General features: G+C 34.7%; 1 protein-coding gene across 4 annotated transcripts in view; it reads left to right on the top strand.

Moving 5' to 3' along the window:
• Positions 1-12,420, top strand: part of LYRM7 (LYR motif containing 7) — a 150,456-nt gene that overhangs the window by 24,951 nt on the left and 113,085 nt on the right. For all 4 annotated transcript variants that reach the window (XR_011486767.1, XM_070465069.1, XM_070465067.1 and 1 more), the window contains exons 2-4: positions 29-101; positions 1,955-2,025; positions 6,409-6,490. Coding sequence is in view for 3 of the 4 variants with exons in the window: in XM_070465069.1 (XP_070321170.1) it covers positions 29-101; positions 1,955-2,025; positions 6,409-6,490 (226 nt within the window). In the remaining variant the exon portion in view is untranslated. The remainder of the gene's footprint in view (positions 1-28; positions 102-1,954; positions 2,026-6,408; positions 6,491-12,420) is intronic.

Genomic DNA, 12,420 nt, shown 5'->3' with positions numbered 1-12,420 from the left:
GAGGTCTGAATTCTGATTTCCTTTCCAGGTTTTACAGCTCTTTAAAACATTGCACAGGACCAGACAACAGGTTTTTAAAAATGATGCTAGAGCATTAGAAGGTAAGTTTATACTTTGCCACTTTGAAGCAAGTCCACTTTTCAGTTGGTTACTAGTAGTCCAAGAGACCCTGTATGGTTAAGACCTGCCTTAGGCAATGATCTTCACTATCTCTCTCTTAATGTATGTTTGTTTGTTTGTTTGTTTGTTTGTTTTAATGAGTTTCTATTACACTTCTTTGAGAAGTATTTACTTAGAAAAATTGTAAAAGATCAAATTTTCATAAAGAATAAGGAAAAAAAGGATCCGAATTTCATTGTGCTCCATTGCTTGCCTTACATTCAAGCCGTGAAACTCATTTCTCTGTTATATAATCAAATTTTCACTTTCTCTAGGACCAGACGCTACCATTTTGTTAATGCCGGTGTCGTTCTAGAAGTGGCAGCAGCTGTGAAACTATGAAAGGGAGACTATCACAAATGATTCCAGATTCAGTATTTCACTGTTTAAAGTGGTTTCTGTCTTTTCTGGAACTCAGAGCTCTAAAGTTTAAGTTCTGTGTTGGTCATACTCAGTTTCTAAAGCTCTTTAAGAGGAAAACTTAGGAGGGAGAGTATATAAGTTAGGAGATTGTTACTGACATATGCATACTACTGTATATAAAATAGATAAATAATAAGGTATGGGATAAGTAATATAACACAAAGAACTTTACTCAACACTCTGTAATGACCTGTATGGGAAAAGAATCTAAAATAGGGTGGATATATGTATAGGTATAACTGATTCACTTTGCTATACAGCAGAAATTACATTGTAAATCAGCTATACTCCAATAAAATTTTTTAAAAATTCAATCTCCATTAAAAAAAAAAAAAGGAAAAAAAGAGGGCATCTAGGTAAAGTGTCCCCACTGTCCCTATGAATTCAAGTTTTTGTAATTTACCAAAAACATTTCTTGAATATGAAAGTATATGCTTCATATTATATGTATGTTACACAAATTCCTTATTTAATTCTTAGCACAGACCTGTTAGGTAGTTACTATTAAAGTTTCTGGCTTTGCAGATGAGAAAACTGACAATAATGTGAAAGGATAGGTGGAGCTGGGACTTAGCCGCAGCATTCTGGCTCCAAAGCCTGAACTCTTAGCCATATTACATGGTGACATGTATTGAGCACAGAAGGAAGGTTCTATGGCTCATCTTATCACCATAGCATGTTTTTGTGCCTTTAAATGTTTTTAAGTGAAATAATTATAAGAATAACTAACAATGCATATTTACTATTGAATGCTCACAGCAGCACTATAAAGCAGTTTATCAGTTATATTAAATTATTCTGCTGTAGTGATGCCAAAGCATTGGATTATATGAACAAAAGTTTCATTTGTCCATCACTCTATCAGCCAAGGCACTCAAAATTATTTACGTATCCTCTTTGCTGCCCTATCTTCATTTTAAGTGTTTTGGAGGAGGGATAGTTAAACATGCTTATGTGTATTGAGTTTTGCCAACTTAAAAACAAAAAGCATTATAATTCAGATCCTTATATTTACAAAAGCAAAGTATTAATTTGAATTTATTAGGATCTCACAGCTAGAGGGTCAAATGAAATTAGAAATAAAAAGCAGGAAACAAAAATATTAGAATGCTGAAAATATATATTAGGTTTAATTAAAAATTTGCCAGCCTGTAAAAAGCTCTCCAAAAGACTTTTAAAATAAATTTCTTATTTTTTACTTTGTTTTATGCAGGGCAAAATTATTTTTTTCTGCTTGAGAAATTGAGAAATATATATATATAGAGAGAGAGCATATCATACTGTAATAAAATGAATAATATGCAAATTATTGGGACAGGAATTATAAATTAGAAAGGCAGATAACTATGTGCGTATTTTTTCCTTTTTCTAGCAGCCCGAATAAAGATAAATGAAGAATTCAAATGTAATAAAACTGAAACTTCTGCTAAGAAAATAGAAGAGGTACAGTATTAAATGTTTCAACTACAATAAAACTCAAATTTTAGCAACTAGAGGAAATGATAAAAATGGAGAGACTTTATGAAATAAAAACCATTAGTTGATAGTTAAAGCCATCACAACTATAGATGACCTTCACTTGTTTGGTATGGCTCACCTCCTCAAGGGTCATGTGCCTACATCTGTAAGTTGCCTAGTGAAAATAGCATGGGTATAATCATGATCAAAGCAAGAACAGCTGAACCAACCTAGAAACTCACAGAGATGCTCTCTTTGTCTAAGGCAAGTGACAAACTAAGGAGAGTGAGTGTGATAACTCTCTCTTAAGTTACACAGAGAAAACTTCTACTCACTTAGCTCAGCTGGACAGAATTATTTTTAATTCATATCTTGGTCGTGGAAGTTGACTAGCCAGAATTTATGAATTGTTCTTGCTTTACCTTCTGTATTTACATTTTAGTCACTTCCCTCGTGGAAGATAGTCTGCTAACACTACTCTGTGAGCTCCCTAGTATTCCCAGTGCTTGTTCATTGAAAAAGTGCTCACTGATTCTTTTCCTGTATAAAGTCATATGCATACGTACATTGTCTCTGTCTTAGGAAGGAACACTGCTTCCTAAGAGTTCCTGGACCTAACTTTGTATAGGTGTACTGGAAAGGACCCTTAGGAAGAAAATGAAAAATTATTTGCTGGGTTAATTAAGATTCCAAGAATTGGTTTAGTAAAGAGGAAGGTACAATGTAGAGAAATTCTTCCATGTTTAATAGAAAATTGAAACAAAAAATTTTATACTAATACTTTTATACTTAGTAGAGAAAATGCTATTTTTGAAGTAGTAAATATCTGTAATACACTGGTGAGACACAATGAGATAGCCTAAGGATTTCTTTCCCTTTAACATAAAACAGGAGAGATTTAACCTAATCTTATGATAGGACAAATGGGGACTATGTAATTTTTATCCATGAGCAGTTAAAATGACGTTATAATGAAGACACATCTTGAAAAGAAGTTTAAAGGTGTATGCCAAGGTTTGTACTATTTTGCTATTTGGAAAACTGACTATTAACAATATGGTACATGTATACCTCATTTTATTGTGCTTTGCTTTATTTGCACTTCACAGAGTCTGTGTGTTATACAAATTGAAGGTTTGGGGCAACCCTGCATTGTCAGATGCTGGTTAGCATTTTTTTTTTTAATTAAATAAAGTGTATTTTTTTAAGGAAGATATGAATATTGTTTTATTTATTTAGCTGCATCAGGTTTTACTTGTGGGATCTTTTGTTGCAGAGCACAGGCTTAGCTGCCCCAGGGCATGTGTGATCCTGGTTCCCTAGGGATTGAACCCACATCCCTGCACTGGAAGGTGGTTCCTTAACCTCTGGACCACCAGGGAAGTCCCCATTATTTTCTTTTACACATAATGCTGTTGCACACTTAATAGACTAGTGTATATTGTAAATATAACTTTGATAGACAGAAACTAAAAATTCATGTGACTCACTTTATTGTGATATTTGTTTTATTGTGGTGGTCTGGAACTGAACCCACAATATCTCTTGAGATATGCCTGTGTTTCTAAATTTTGAAGCCATGATTTTAAAAATATTTAATTGCAGTCTGTTTATACCAACTAAACTGGAAAAGTGGACTATAATCTCCAGATTAATTTCACATATAGAGCACTAACATTAAGCCCTCTTGAAATTAGATACTTGTTATATTATATATATATACACACATATATGTGTACATATATATTTTGTACTTTCATATATTAAATATTTACTAATTTGTAGGTATTTATTAAATATATTAAATATTTACTAATTTGTAGGTAATTAACTTATCATATATTGTGATGAAGTCTTGGCACTGAAAGGAATCCTAGGTGACCTCTCGACCAGCAGTTCTCAGATTTTTTGGTCTCAAGACCACTTTACCTTCTAAAAAACTGAAGACTCCAAAAGGTGTTGCATGTATGTTATACCTATCAATATTTACCATAATAGAATTTAAAACTGAGAAATTTTTAAAATATATGTTAATTAAATAATTCAAATTGATATGTTTATTACATGCTAACATATATAGTCTTCATGAAAAATAACTATTTTCAGAAAAATATAGTGAGAAGAATGGCATTATTTTATGTTTTTGCAAATCTCTGTAATGTCTGGCTTAATAGGACTTAACTAAATTCTTATATCTGCTTCCTTATTCAACCTCATGCCATATGTTTTTTAGACTGAGTTATATGAAGAAAATTCAGCCTTATATAGATACATAGTTGGAAGATGGTAGGTGTATATATTATCCTTTTCAAGTAATTGTGAATATTCTTTGATACCACACCTAAACAAGTGGTAAATTTCTGAAGGTTAGCTGCAGTGTGGAGCTCTGTTATCTGTTAGACCAACGGATGGGCATGTGTGTTTATCTCCTTGGGGGGACGGGGAGTTCGAGGTCTTATACGGAACCACATCCTGCTTATCCCCTCTCTTCTCCCCTAATCCCTTGTTTCTGATCTAGCTTTGTTTCCAGCCTTAAACCTAAACCTCAGCTCAGTTTATGCACCTCCAGTGAGTGAGAAGGCTCATTGTTTTTCTTTCTCTACCCTACTAGGCCCCTTCTCAGGTCTGTCAGGAGGTGAGGCTTTGCCCAGCATTCTCTGTGTCAATTAGTGGCAGCTCCCTCCTTTTTATGTTCAGACCAAAAACCTTGGTGTTCTCGTTTGTGACTACTTTGCTTCTCTCACATTTACATCCAATCTGACAGCAAATCCTGTTGACTTAACCTTCAAAATATATCCAGAATTTGACCATTTCTTATCTAACCATTATTATTTCCTAGTTCAAGCCACCATTATTTCTCACTGGATTTTTACAACAGCCTCCTAGCAGCTGTTGTTGCTTCTGCTCTAACTCCCTGCAGCCTAGTCTTGATACTTAAAGGACAGTGAGCCTTTTAAAAAGGCATATCCCATAGCTACTCTGTTCACAACTTCCGTGGCTCCTCATCCCATTCAAAGTAAAATCTAAAGTCTCTGCCTGCCATGACCTTTAATACTGCATCATCTGACTCCTGTTAACTTCCCACCTCAACTCACCACACACTTCTTACCTGTCCAGCTTAGTACCTTCTTTGAGGGTGCTTTAATTTGCCAAGAACTTTCTTGTCTGAGGCCATTTATGCTGTTTCTTCTTTCTAGGATATTCTTTCATATGCCCTCATGTCTTCATTTAGTAGACCAATAGATGTTAATGTTTGTCCCGTTGAGTGGGTCTTTTACCCATGCATGGTTTTGTAACATCATGTACTAGTGATTTGAAAAACATAAGTTTACCAAGTAATGCAGACCTTCCAAATATTGACATAGTTCAGTATGTAATATTTTTAAATTGCATCTGTTAATATCCATCTCACCAGAAAAATCTTGTATTGGGAATCTGTCAGGCTTAAAATGACAGATAAAAGTTCTCCAGAATTGTGATTTTTGCTTAAAAGCTTAAATTTTGTCATTGTCAGCAAATGGCTGTCAGTTGTTTTCTTGAAGTGAGGTACTCATATCACTCATCTTCAAGAAAACATCTGCCAGTTACCCAAATCTGAATAATCAGTTTGTCTGTCAGTGGTTCATTCAAGTAGAAATGGTTTTCCAAAAAGCTCTACTGCTCACAGCTCAAACAATACAGATGGCTCTAATATTATGAAAATAATTTTGACTTTATGGGTCCCCTGAAAGGGTCTCAAGATCCTCCCAAGGATCCACGGCTCTGAGAACCACTGTTCTTCATTTTGTGATGATGAGGTCTGAAACTCTAAAGAGAGTGGATATTAACCCAAGGCCACATACTCAATGACAGAGCCAGAGTTGGAGTCCAAGTATTCTGACTCCTAATGCAATGCTTTCACTAGTGTTCAGAACATCCAACTCTGTAGCGTAAGAAAGATTCAGACGCACTCAAAAGAATAACAAGGAAACTGCACATTTTAAATGTAAAATATATATTACAACAAAAAATATTCCAAATCTGTTCTGGATCAAAATATGGAATGGATAGATAAAAGGTAAAAGTACCTGCATGTCTAAGCTTTCTATAAGCTTGAAATGGTTACAGAAAGTTAAAGGCAAGGAAATTCCCTGTCAGTCCGGTGGTTAGGCTCCACACTTCCACTTTTGGGGACGTGGGTTGATCCCTGGTGGGGAACTAAGATCTCACAAGCTGCAAAGCACAGCCAAAAAAAAAAAAAGTTAAAAGCAAGTATCACCTAAAAAGAAATTGTAGTAGTAAACCTGTAGTTTTCAAAAACGGTACATTGATGTGAACCATTGGAAAAACATGCAGAAGATTTATTCTTTTTGTTTGTTTTCTTAACAGCTAATAAAAATAGGTTCTGATGTTGAATTGATACTCAGAACATCTGTTATACAAGGTATTCACACAGACCACAATACGCTGAGTAAGTAATATTAAAAAAGAATGTTGCTTGCAATATATTTTAAACTATTGAGCAATTACAGTGCTTTTAATGCTAATTAGTAAACAGTTTGATTTTGCCAGTGTGGTATATGTTGTACACATTTGTAAGGCTGTATTTAAAAGTGCTGGATTATGAAACTTTGCTTTAGTGGACGTTTTCCTTTTTCTTTTGCTGTTTTTTCTTTTTAATCTTAACCACTGGTTGTGTTGCACAACTTCAGTTACAAAGACAGTAGAGGCATACTTCAATTTATTGTACCTCCCAGAGAACGCATTTATTACAGACTGTCAAGCAGGCGAGTCAAGCCAGTCTACTGGTACCATTTTTCCAACAGCATTTGTTCACTTGTGTCTTGGTGTAGCATTTTGTCAATTCTTGGAGTATTTCAAACTTTTTCCTTATTAACTGTGTTTGTTATAGTGATCCATGATCAGTGCTTTTTGATGTTACTAATACAACTTGCCGAAGTCTCAGAGTATGGTTAATGTGTTATAATAAAATATTTTTATTAAGGTATTTAGACATAATGCTATTAGACATTCTGTAGACTATTAGTATAGTGTAAGCATAACTCTTACATGGTTCAGGAAACCAAAAAATTTGTGTGATTTGCTTTATTGAGATACTTTATTGTAGTGGTCTGGTACCAAACCTGCAATATATGAGAGGTTTGCCTGTAGGACTGTTTTTGTAATAATTTATTTGGCATTCTTAATTTTCATAATATAATTTGTCACCTACCTAGACTCAATCTGTTTATCTTTTCTTCTGTGATTCAAGTTATTTTCATTTAGAAGGCTTGGGATTACACAAAATGAGACTATAGTTGAGGATCCTCTGTTATACCTCCAGACTCCTGGTGGGGCTTTGGTAGAATCTCATTTTATATACTTGATTTTCATTCCTTAAAGTATTCGAGGGGACAATAACAAAGATACAGACTCCTGGTGGGGCTTTGGTAGAATCTCATTTTATATACTTGATTTTCATTCCTTAAAGTATTCCAGGGGACAATAACAAAGATACAAACAGAAAAACAGAAAAGCACACAGTTTATAATAACAGCTCAGTGAATTTTCACAAACTAAAATACCTATGTAACCGATCTCCACATCAGGTTATATTAATGTTACTGCTATCCCCAAAGACCCCTCCTGCCCCTCCAGTCAGCCCTTCCCCGCAAGGATAACCAGTCTTGACTTTCAACAGTATCAGTTTTTAACCCAATATAATGAACTGTAATCATATAGGATTTCTCTATCTCTAGCTTCTTTCTCTCTCTTCGTGCCATTCATCTTTATTATTGGATATAGCAGCATTTCTTTGAATATTATATGAGTGAGATGTCCGTGTCATATGCTATATGTTTATTCAGCTTTAATAGGTACAGCTGACCAGCTTTCCAAAATAATTAGGCTAAATTACATTTCCAGGAGCAGTGTCTGAGAACTCAAGTTGCTTTATATCCCCACTAGCTCTTGATACTAGGCATCTCTTAATTTTAGCATTTCTGGTGGTTGTATAATGGTACCACACTGTGACTTTAATTAGCATTTCTCTGGTAATTAATGAAGTACTAGCACTTTTTCGGTATTCAATTGTCATTTGGATATTCTCTTTTATGAAGTGACTGTTCAGGTCTTTTGTTCATTTTTCTAAGAGGTTATCTGCCTCTTTATAGATTTGAAGGAATTCTTTATATGTTATGAATATAAATCCTTTGTTGGATATATATATATTACAAGAATCTACTTTTAGCTTTTTCATTTTGCTATTTATTTTTTATTTTTGTTATCTGTTTTTTATCTTTTGGCCACACCATATGGCATGTGGGATCTTAACTCCCTGACCGGGGATAGAACCTGCACACCCTGCGTTGGCGGCACTGACCACCAGGGGAGTCCCTTGTTTTGCTGTTTTATCTTTTGATGCGAAGATCTTAATTTTAATGTAGTCCAGTTTAATCTCTTTCTTCTTTTATGGTTAATACTTTTCTGAGTCTTGTTTAACAAAATTTTGCCCATCTCAAGCAAGGTCTTGAAGTGATTTTCCTGTGCTTTCTTCCAAAAGCTTTATTATTTTATATTTTTCATTGGTTGTATCAACTGGAGTTGATTTTTTTTATATGGAATAAGATAGGAATCAAGATGTATTTTTTTTAACATCTGAATATTCAGTTGAACCAGCATTATTTATTGAAAAGACCACTCTTTCCCCCCTGCACTATAGGGTCACCTTTAGCATAAAATCAAATAATATATATTTGTGCATCTGTTCCTTGACTTCATAATATCTTCAGTTAGTTTGCTTTTCTGTCCTTGTATCGCTACCATAATGTCTTGATTACTACAGCTTTATAAATCTGAATGGGCTTCCCTTGTAGTTCAGTGGTAAAGAATCCGCCTGCGAGTGCAGATGTTTGATCCCTGGGTTGGGAAGATTCTTTGGAGAAGGAAATGGCAGCCCACTCCAGTATTATTGCCTGAGAAATCCCATGGACAGAGGAACCTGGGGGACTACAGTCCATGGGGTCACAGAAGATTTGGATACAACTTAACAACTAAACAGCATCAGTAAATCTGAATGTCTAGTACTATAATTCCTATACAGCTTTCAAAGTTATTTTTAGTTTATGAGCATCATCAGAAATTATTTGTCTAAGTAGTATTTCTAAGGGCAATAAACATGGTTAATCCTAAATTGAAAATTTATACTCATTAGCTTTAATCTTAATAATAATGTTTAGAGTTTCTGTGTACTATAGCAATTATTACAAAATGTTAACTTTATTATATGAATAATATTTTAGATAATTTCAGATAACTAAATTTGATAACTATATTTCAGAAGCCTTGTTTTAAGTATGATAATATTAGTTTAAATTTCTTTTTTTTTTCTTTTAGCTTTCTATATATTTAATTTTCCCAAAGGATTGAAAATTTTGACTCTTACATGGTTATAGAATATAATGCTATATTGCCTTAATAATGACCTCCTTCTTTCTGTTAAGTTATATATGGATCTCTTTTTTCTAGTTTATGCCTGTGGGTTCAAGATAGAACAAATTTGATTCTTAAATCTGTTTTAAAAAGTTACTCTAACTATGACAACATTCATTTCATGAACGCCTTTCAGAAAACAGTGGTGCTTTTTTATAAAGCTAAAGTTGAGTGAAGAACGCACTCTGAAGTGGTATAAAGATGAATGAGGGGAAGTGACTGGTTTCATGCTTCTGCATGTAACTGTCCAGTTTCCCCAGCCCTATGCATTGAAGAGACTCTTCTTTCCCCATTGAATATTCCTTACTCCTCTGGTGTAAATTAATTGACCATGTATGTGTGGATTTATTGCTAGACCCTCTGTTCTGCTCCATTGATCTATATGTCTGTTTTTATGCCAATACCATACTCTTTTGATTGTGATTAATTTGTAGTAAAGTCTGAAATAGGAAGTGTGATGTCACTAATCTTGTTCTTCTTTCTAAAGATTTGTTTTGGCTATTTAGAGTCTTTTTGTCTCACATTTTAGGATTGTTTGTTCTGTTTCTTTGGAAAATGCCATTGAAATTTTGGCATGGATGGAATGGCATACGATATGTAGATTGGTTTGAGTAGTGTGGACATTTTAATAACAATATTAATCCTTCCAATCCATGAAAACACAGTATCTTTCCATTTAGTTGTGTTTTCAGTTTGTTTCATCAGTTTCTTACAGTTTTCAGGTTGATAGTCTTTCACCTCCTTAGTTAAATTTATCCCTAGATGTTTTATCCATATGTATGTAAATAGAATGTTTTTCTTAATTTCCCTTTCTGATATTTATTCTGTTCATTATTAGTATATAGAAATGCAACAGGTTTTTTTGGTATTGTTTTTGTTATCTCATAACTTTACCAAATTTATTACTTCTAACAGTTTTTTGATGGAATATTTAAGATTTTCTATGTACTATGTCATGTCATCTTCAACTAGTGACAGTTTTACTTGTTTCCAATTTGGTTGCCTTTATTTCTTTTTCTTGCCTGTTTACTCTGGCTAGGACTTGCAAAATTGTATTGAATAACAGTGGTGAGTAGGCATCCTTGTCTCGTTCCGGATTTTGGAGGAAAAGCTTTTGGGTTTTCACCATTGAGTATGATGTTAGCTTGTCATATATGGCCTTTATTAGGTTGAGGTGTATTCCCTCCTTACTCACTTTGTTGAGAGATTTTTGTCATAAATGGATGTTGGATTTTATCAAATGCTTTTTTGATATCTATGGACATGATCATATGATTCTTATTCTTCATTTTATTAATGTGGTATATCACATTGATATATTTGTGGGTATTGAAAAATCTATGCATCTCTGTAGTAAATCCCTTTTGATCATGGTGTATGATCCTTTTAATATATTGTATTTTGGATTTACCAGTTTTTAAATAACCTTGTTGTATTTCAGGGATTTCCATCTCTATGAGTTCTAAATTCCCAAAACAGAATCTAGAATATTCATTTCCTTAGTTTCCTTTGCAGCTCAGGCATGGATATGTAGCACACTGCATTACTCATATTCCTAAATGAGCTTGAGAAGAGGCTTGGCCCAGAACCCATTTTTCTGGCAAGAGTTAGCGTCAGTGGTTGCAGAGTCAGGTTACTGTTTCAGAAGTGTCGTTGGTGTAGCAGGAGCACATGTAGTAAAGTTGAGTTTCCGCCAACATCCTAAATATAGTGCGTTGTGCTCCATGAGCATAGCAATGGCGTAGCTTTTTCTAGTGCCCCGTAGGCAGTGGCAGTTTTCATCATCAGGGCAGTTCGTGGTATTGCTTTGGACAGTGTTCCTGAAAGCTTAGCCTCAAGCCTGCCTGATTCTTAAGCCCTCAGAGTAATTCCTTGAGTTAGACCAATAAACTGTTAATAAATGTCTTTTCTGCCTAATTAGCCAGTCAGCTTTTGTTACTTTTAACTAAGAACAATAGAAGTTGTTGCCAAGAAGTGAGATAGCTGAGATTACACAACATAAAATATGAAATGAAAGCAGGGGTTGGGGAGAGTGTTGTTAGCATGGACCTGACCATCACAGGCTTTAAGCTGGTGGCCCTTGTTATGTAGTGATGAACATACCACTTCCTGTTTCTTGGGATTACAGCTACAGCAATAAGAGGTGTAATCAGAATGTCAGTATGTGCTCGTTATTTCCTTCTACTTTCAGCAAAATATTGAAAAAGAGGATTAATGCAGATTAAGCTAGTCAGTCTGTGAAGGAAAGATGGAAAGAAGTACAGCTTTGCTAAGGGACATTTCTTGCTACATCCTGAACTCTGATTGAGGGTCCTACAATTTAGAGCCTTGCAGGCCTAAAAAAATGCCAGCTGCTACTATCCACTAAAACTAAAGCCAGTACAAGCAAGGGACCTCTTGGCTCTAATATGAAATAAGTCAGTATCCCAAATCTTTCTCATTTGCCAGACAAAGATCAGAAATAGAGTGCTTTTATTCACCTGAGCCTATAGATTTTCATTGTGTTAAGACGTGTCAATTAAACTAAGGGTTAGGGAGGTGGGACAACATAGAGACCATTGCCAAAGGATGAAAATATTCATGCTTAGTAATTGTCAGGACGTTTGCCTGTGGCTACTTGTACATAGAAATGACTGGGAGAAAAAAGATGTGTAGCTTATAAAATTTTTGAATAAATTATATTGCCAAAACCCCAAGCCTAGCTTAGGTCTCTTCAGCTCTTAAAGGCCATCCTGATCCCTTAACTCATATCAACAGGACATAAACTGAAAACTTCCAAGCATCAAAGAGGAGCATTTTCCCTATTATCCCCACTTCTGGATCCCCTAGAGGACAGACCAGGAGCCTTGAAGGACAGTGGATAATAGAGGGTCTTTGGGTCTCCCAGAAAACAGGATGAGTTATTACCAG

This window comes from Odocoileus virginianus, chromosome 3 (genome assembly GCF_023699985.2).
Source record: "Odocoileus virginianus isolate 20LAN1187 ecotype Illinois chromosome 3, Ovbor_1.2, whole genome shotgun sequence".
Taxonomy (NCBI): domain Eukaryota; kingdom Metazoa; phylum Chordata; class Mammalia; order Artiodactyla; family Cervidae; genus Odocoileus; species Odocoileus virginianus.
This window is presented reverse-complemented; position numbering and strand designations above follow the sequence as displayed.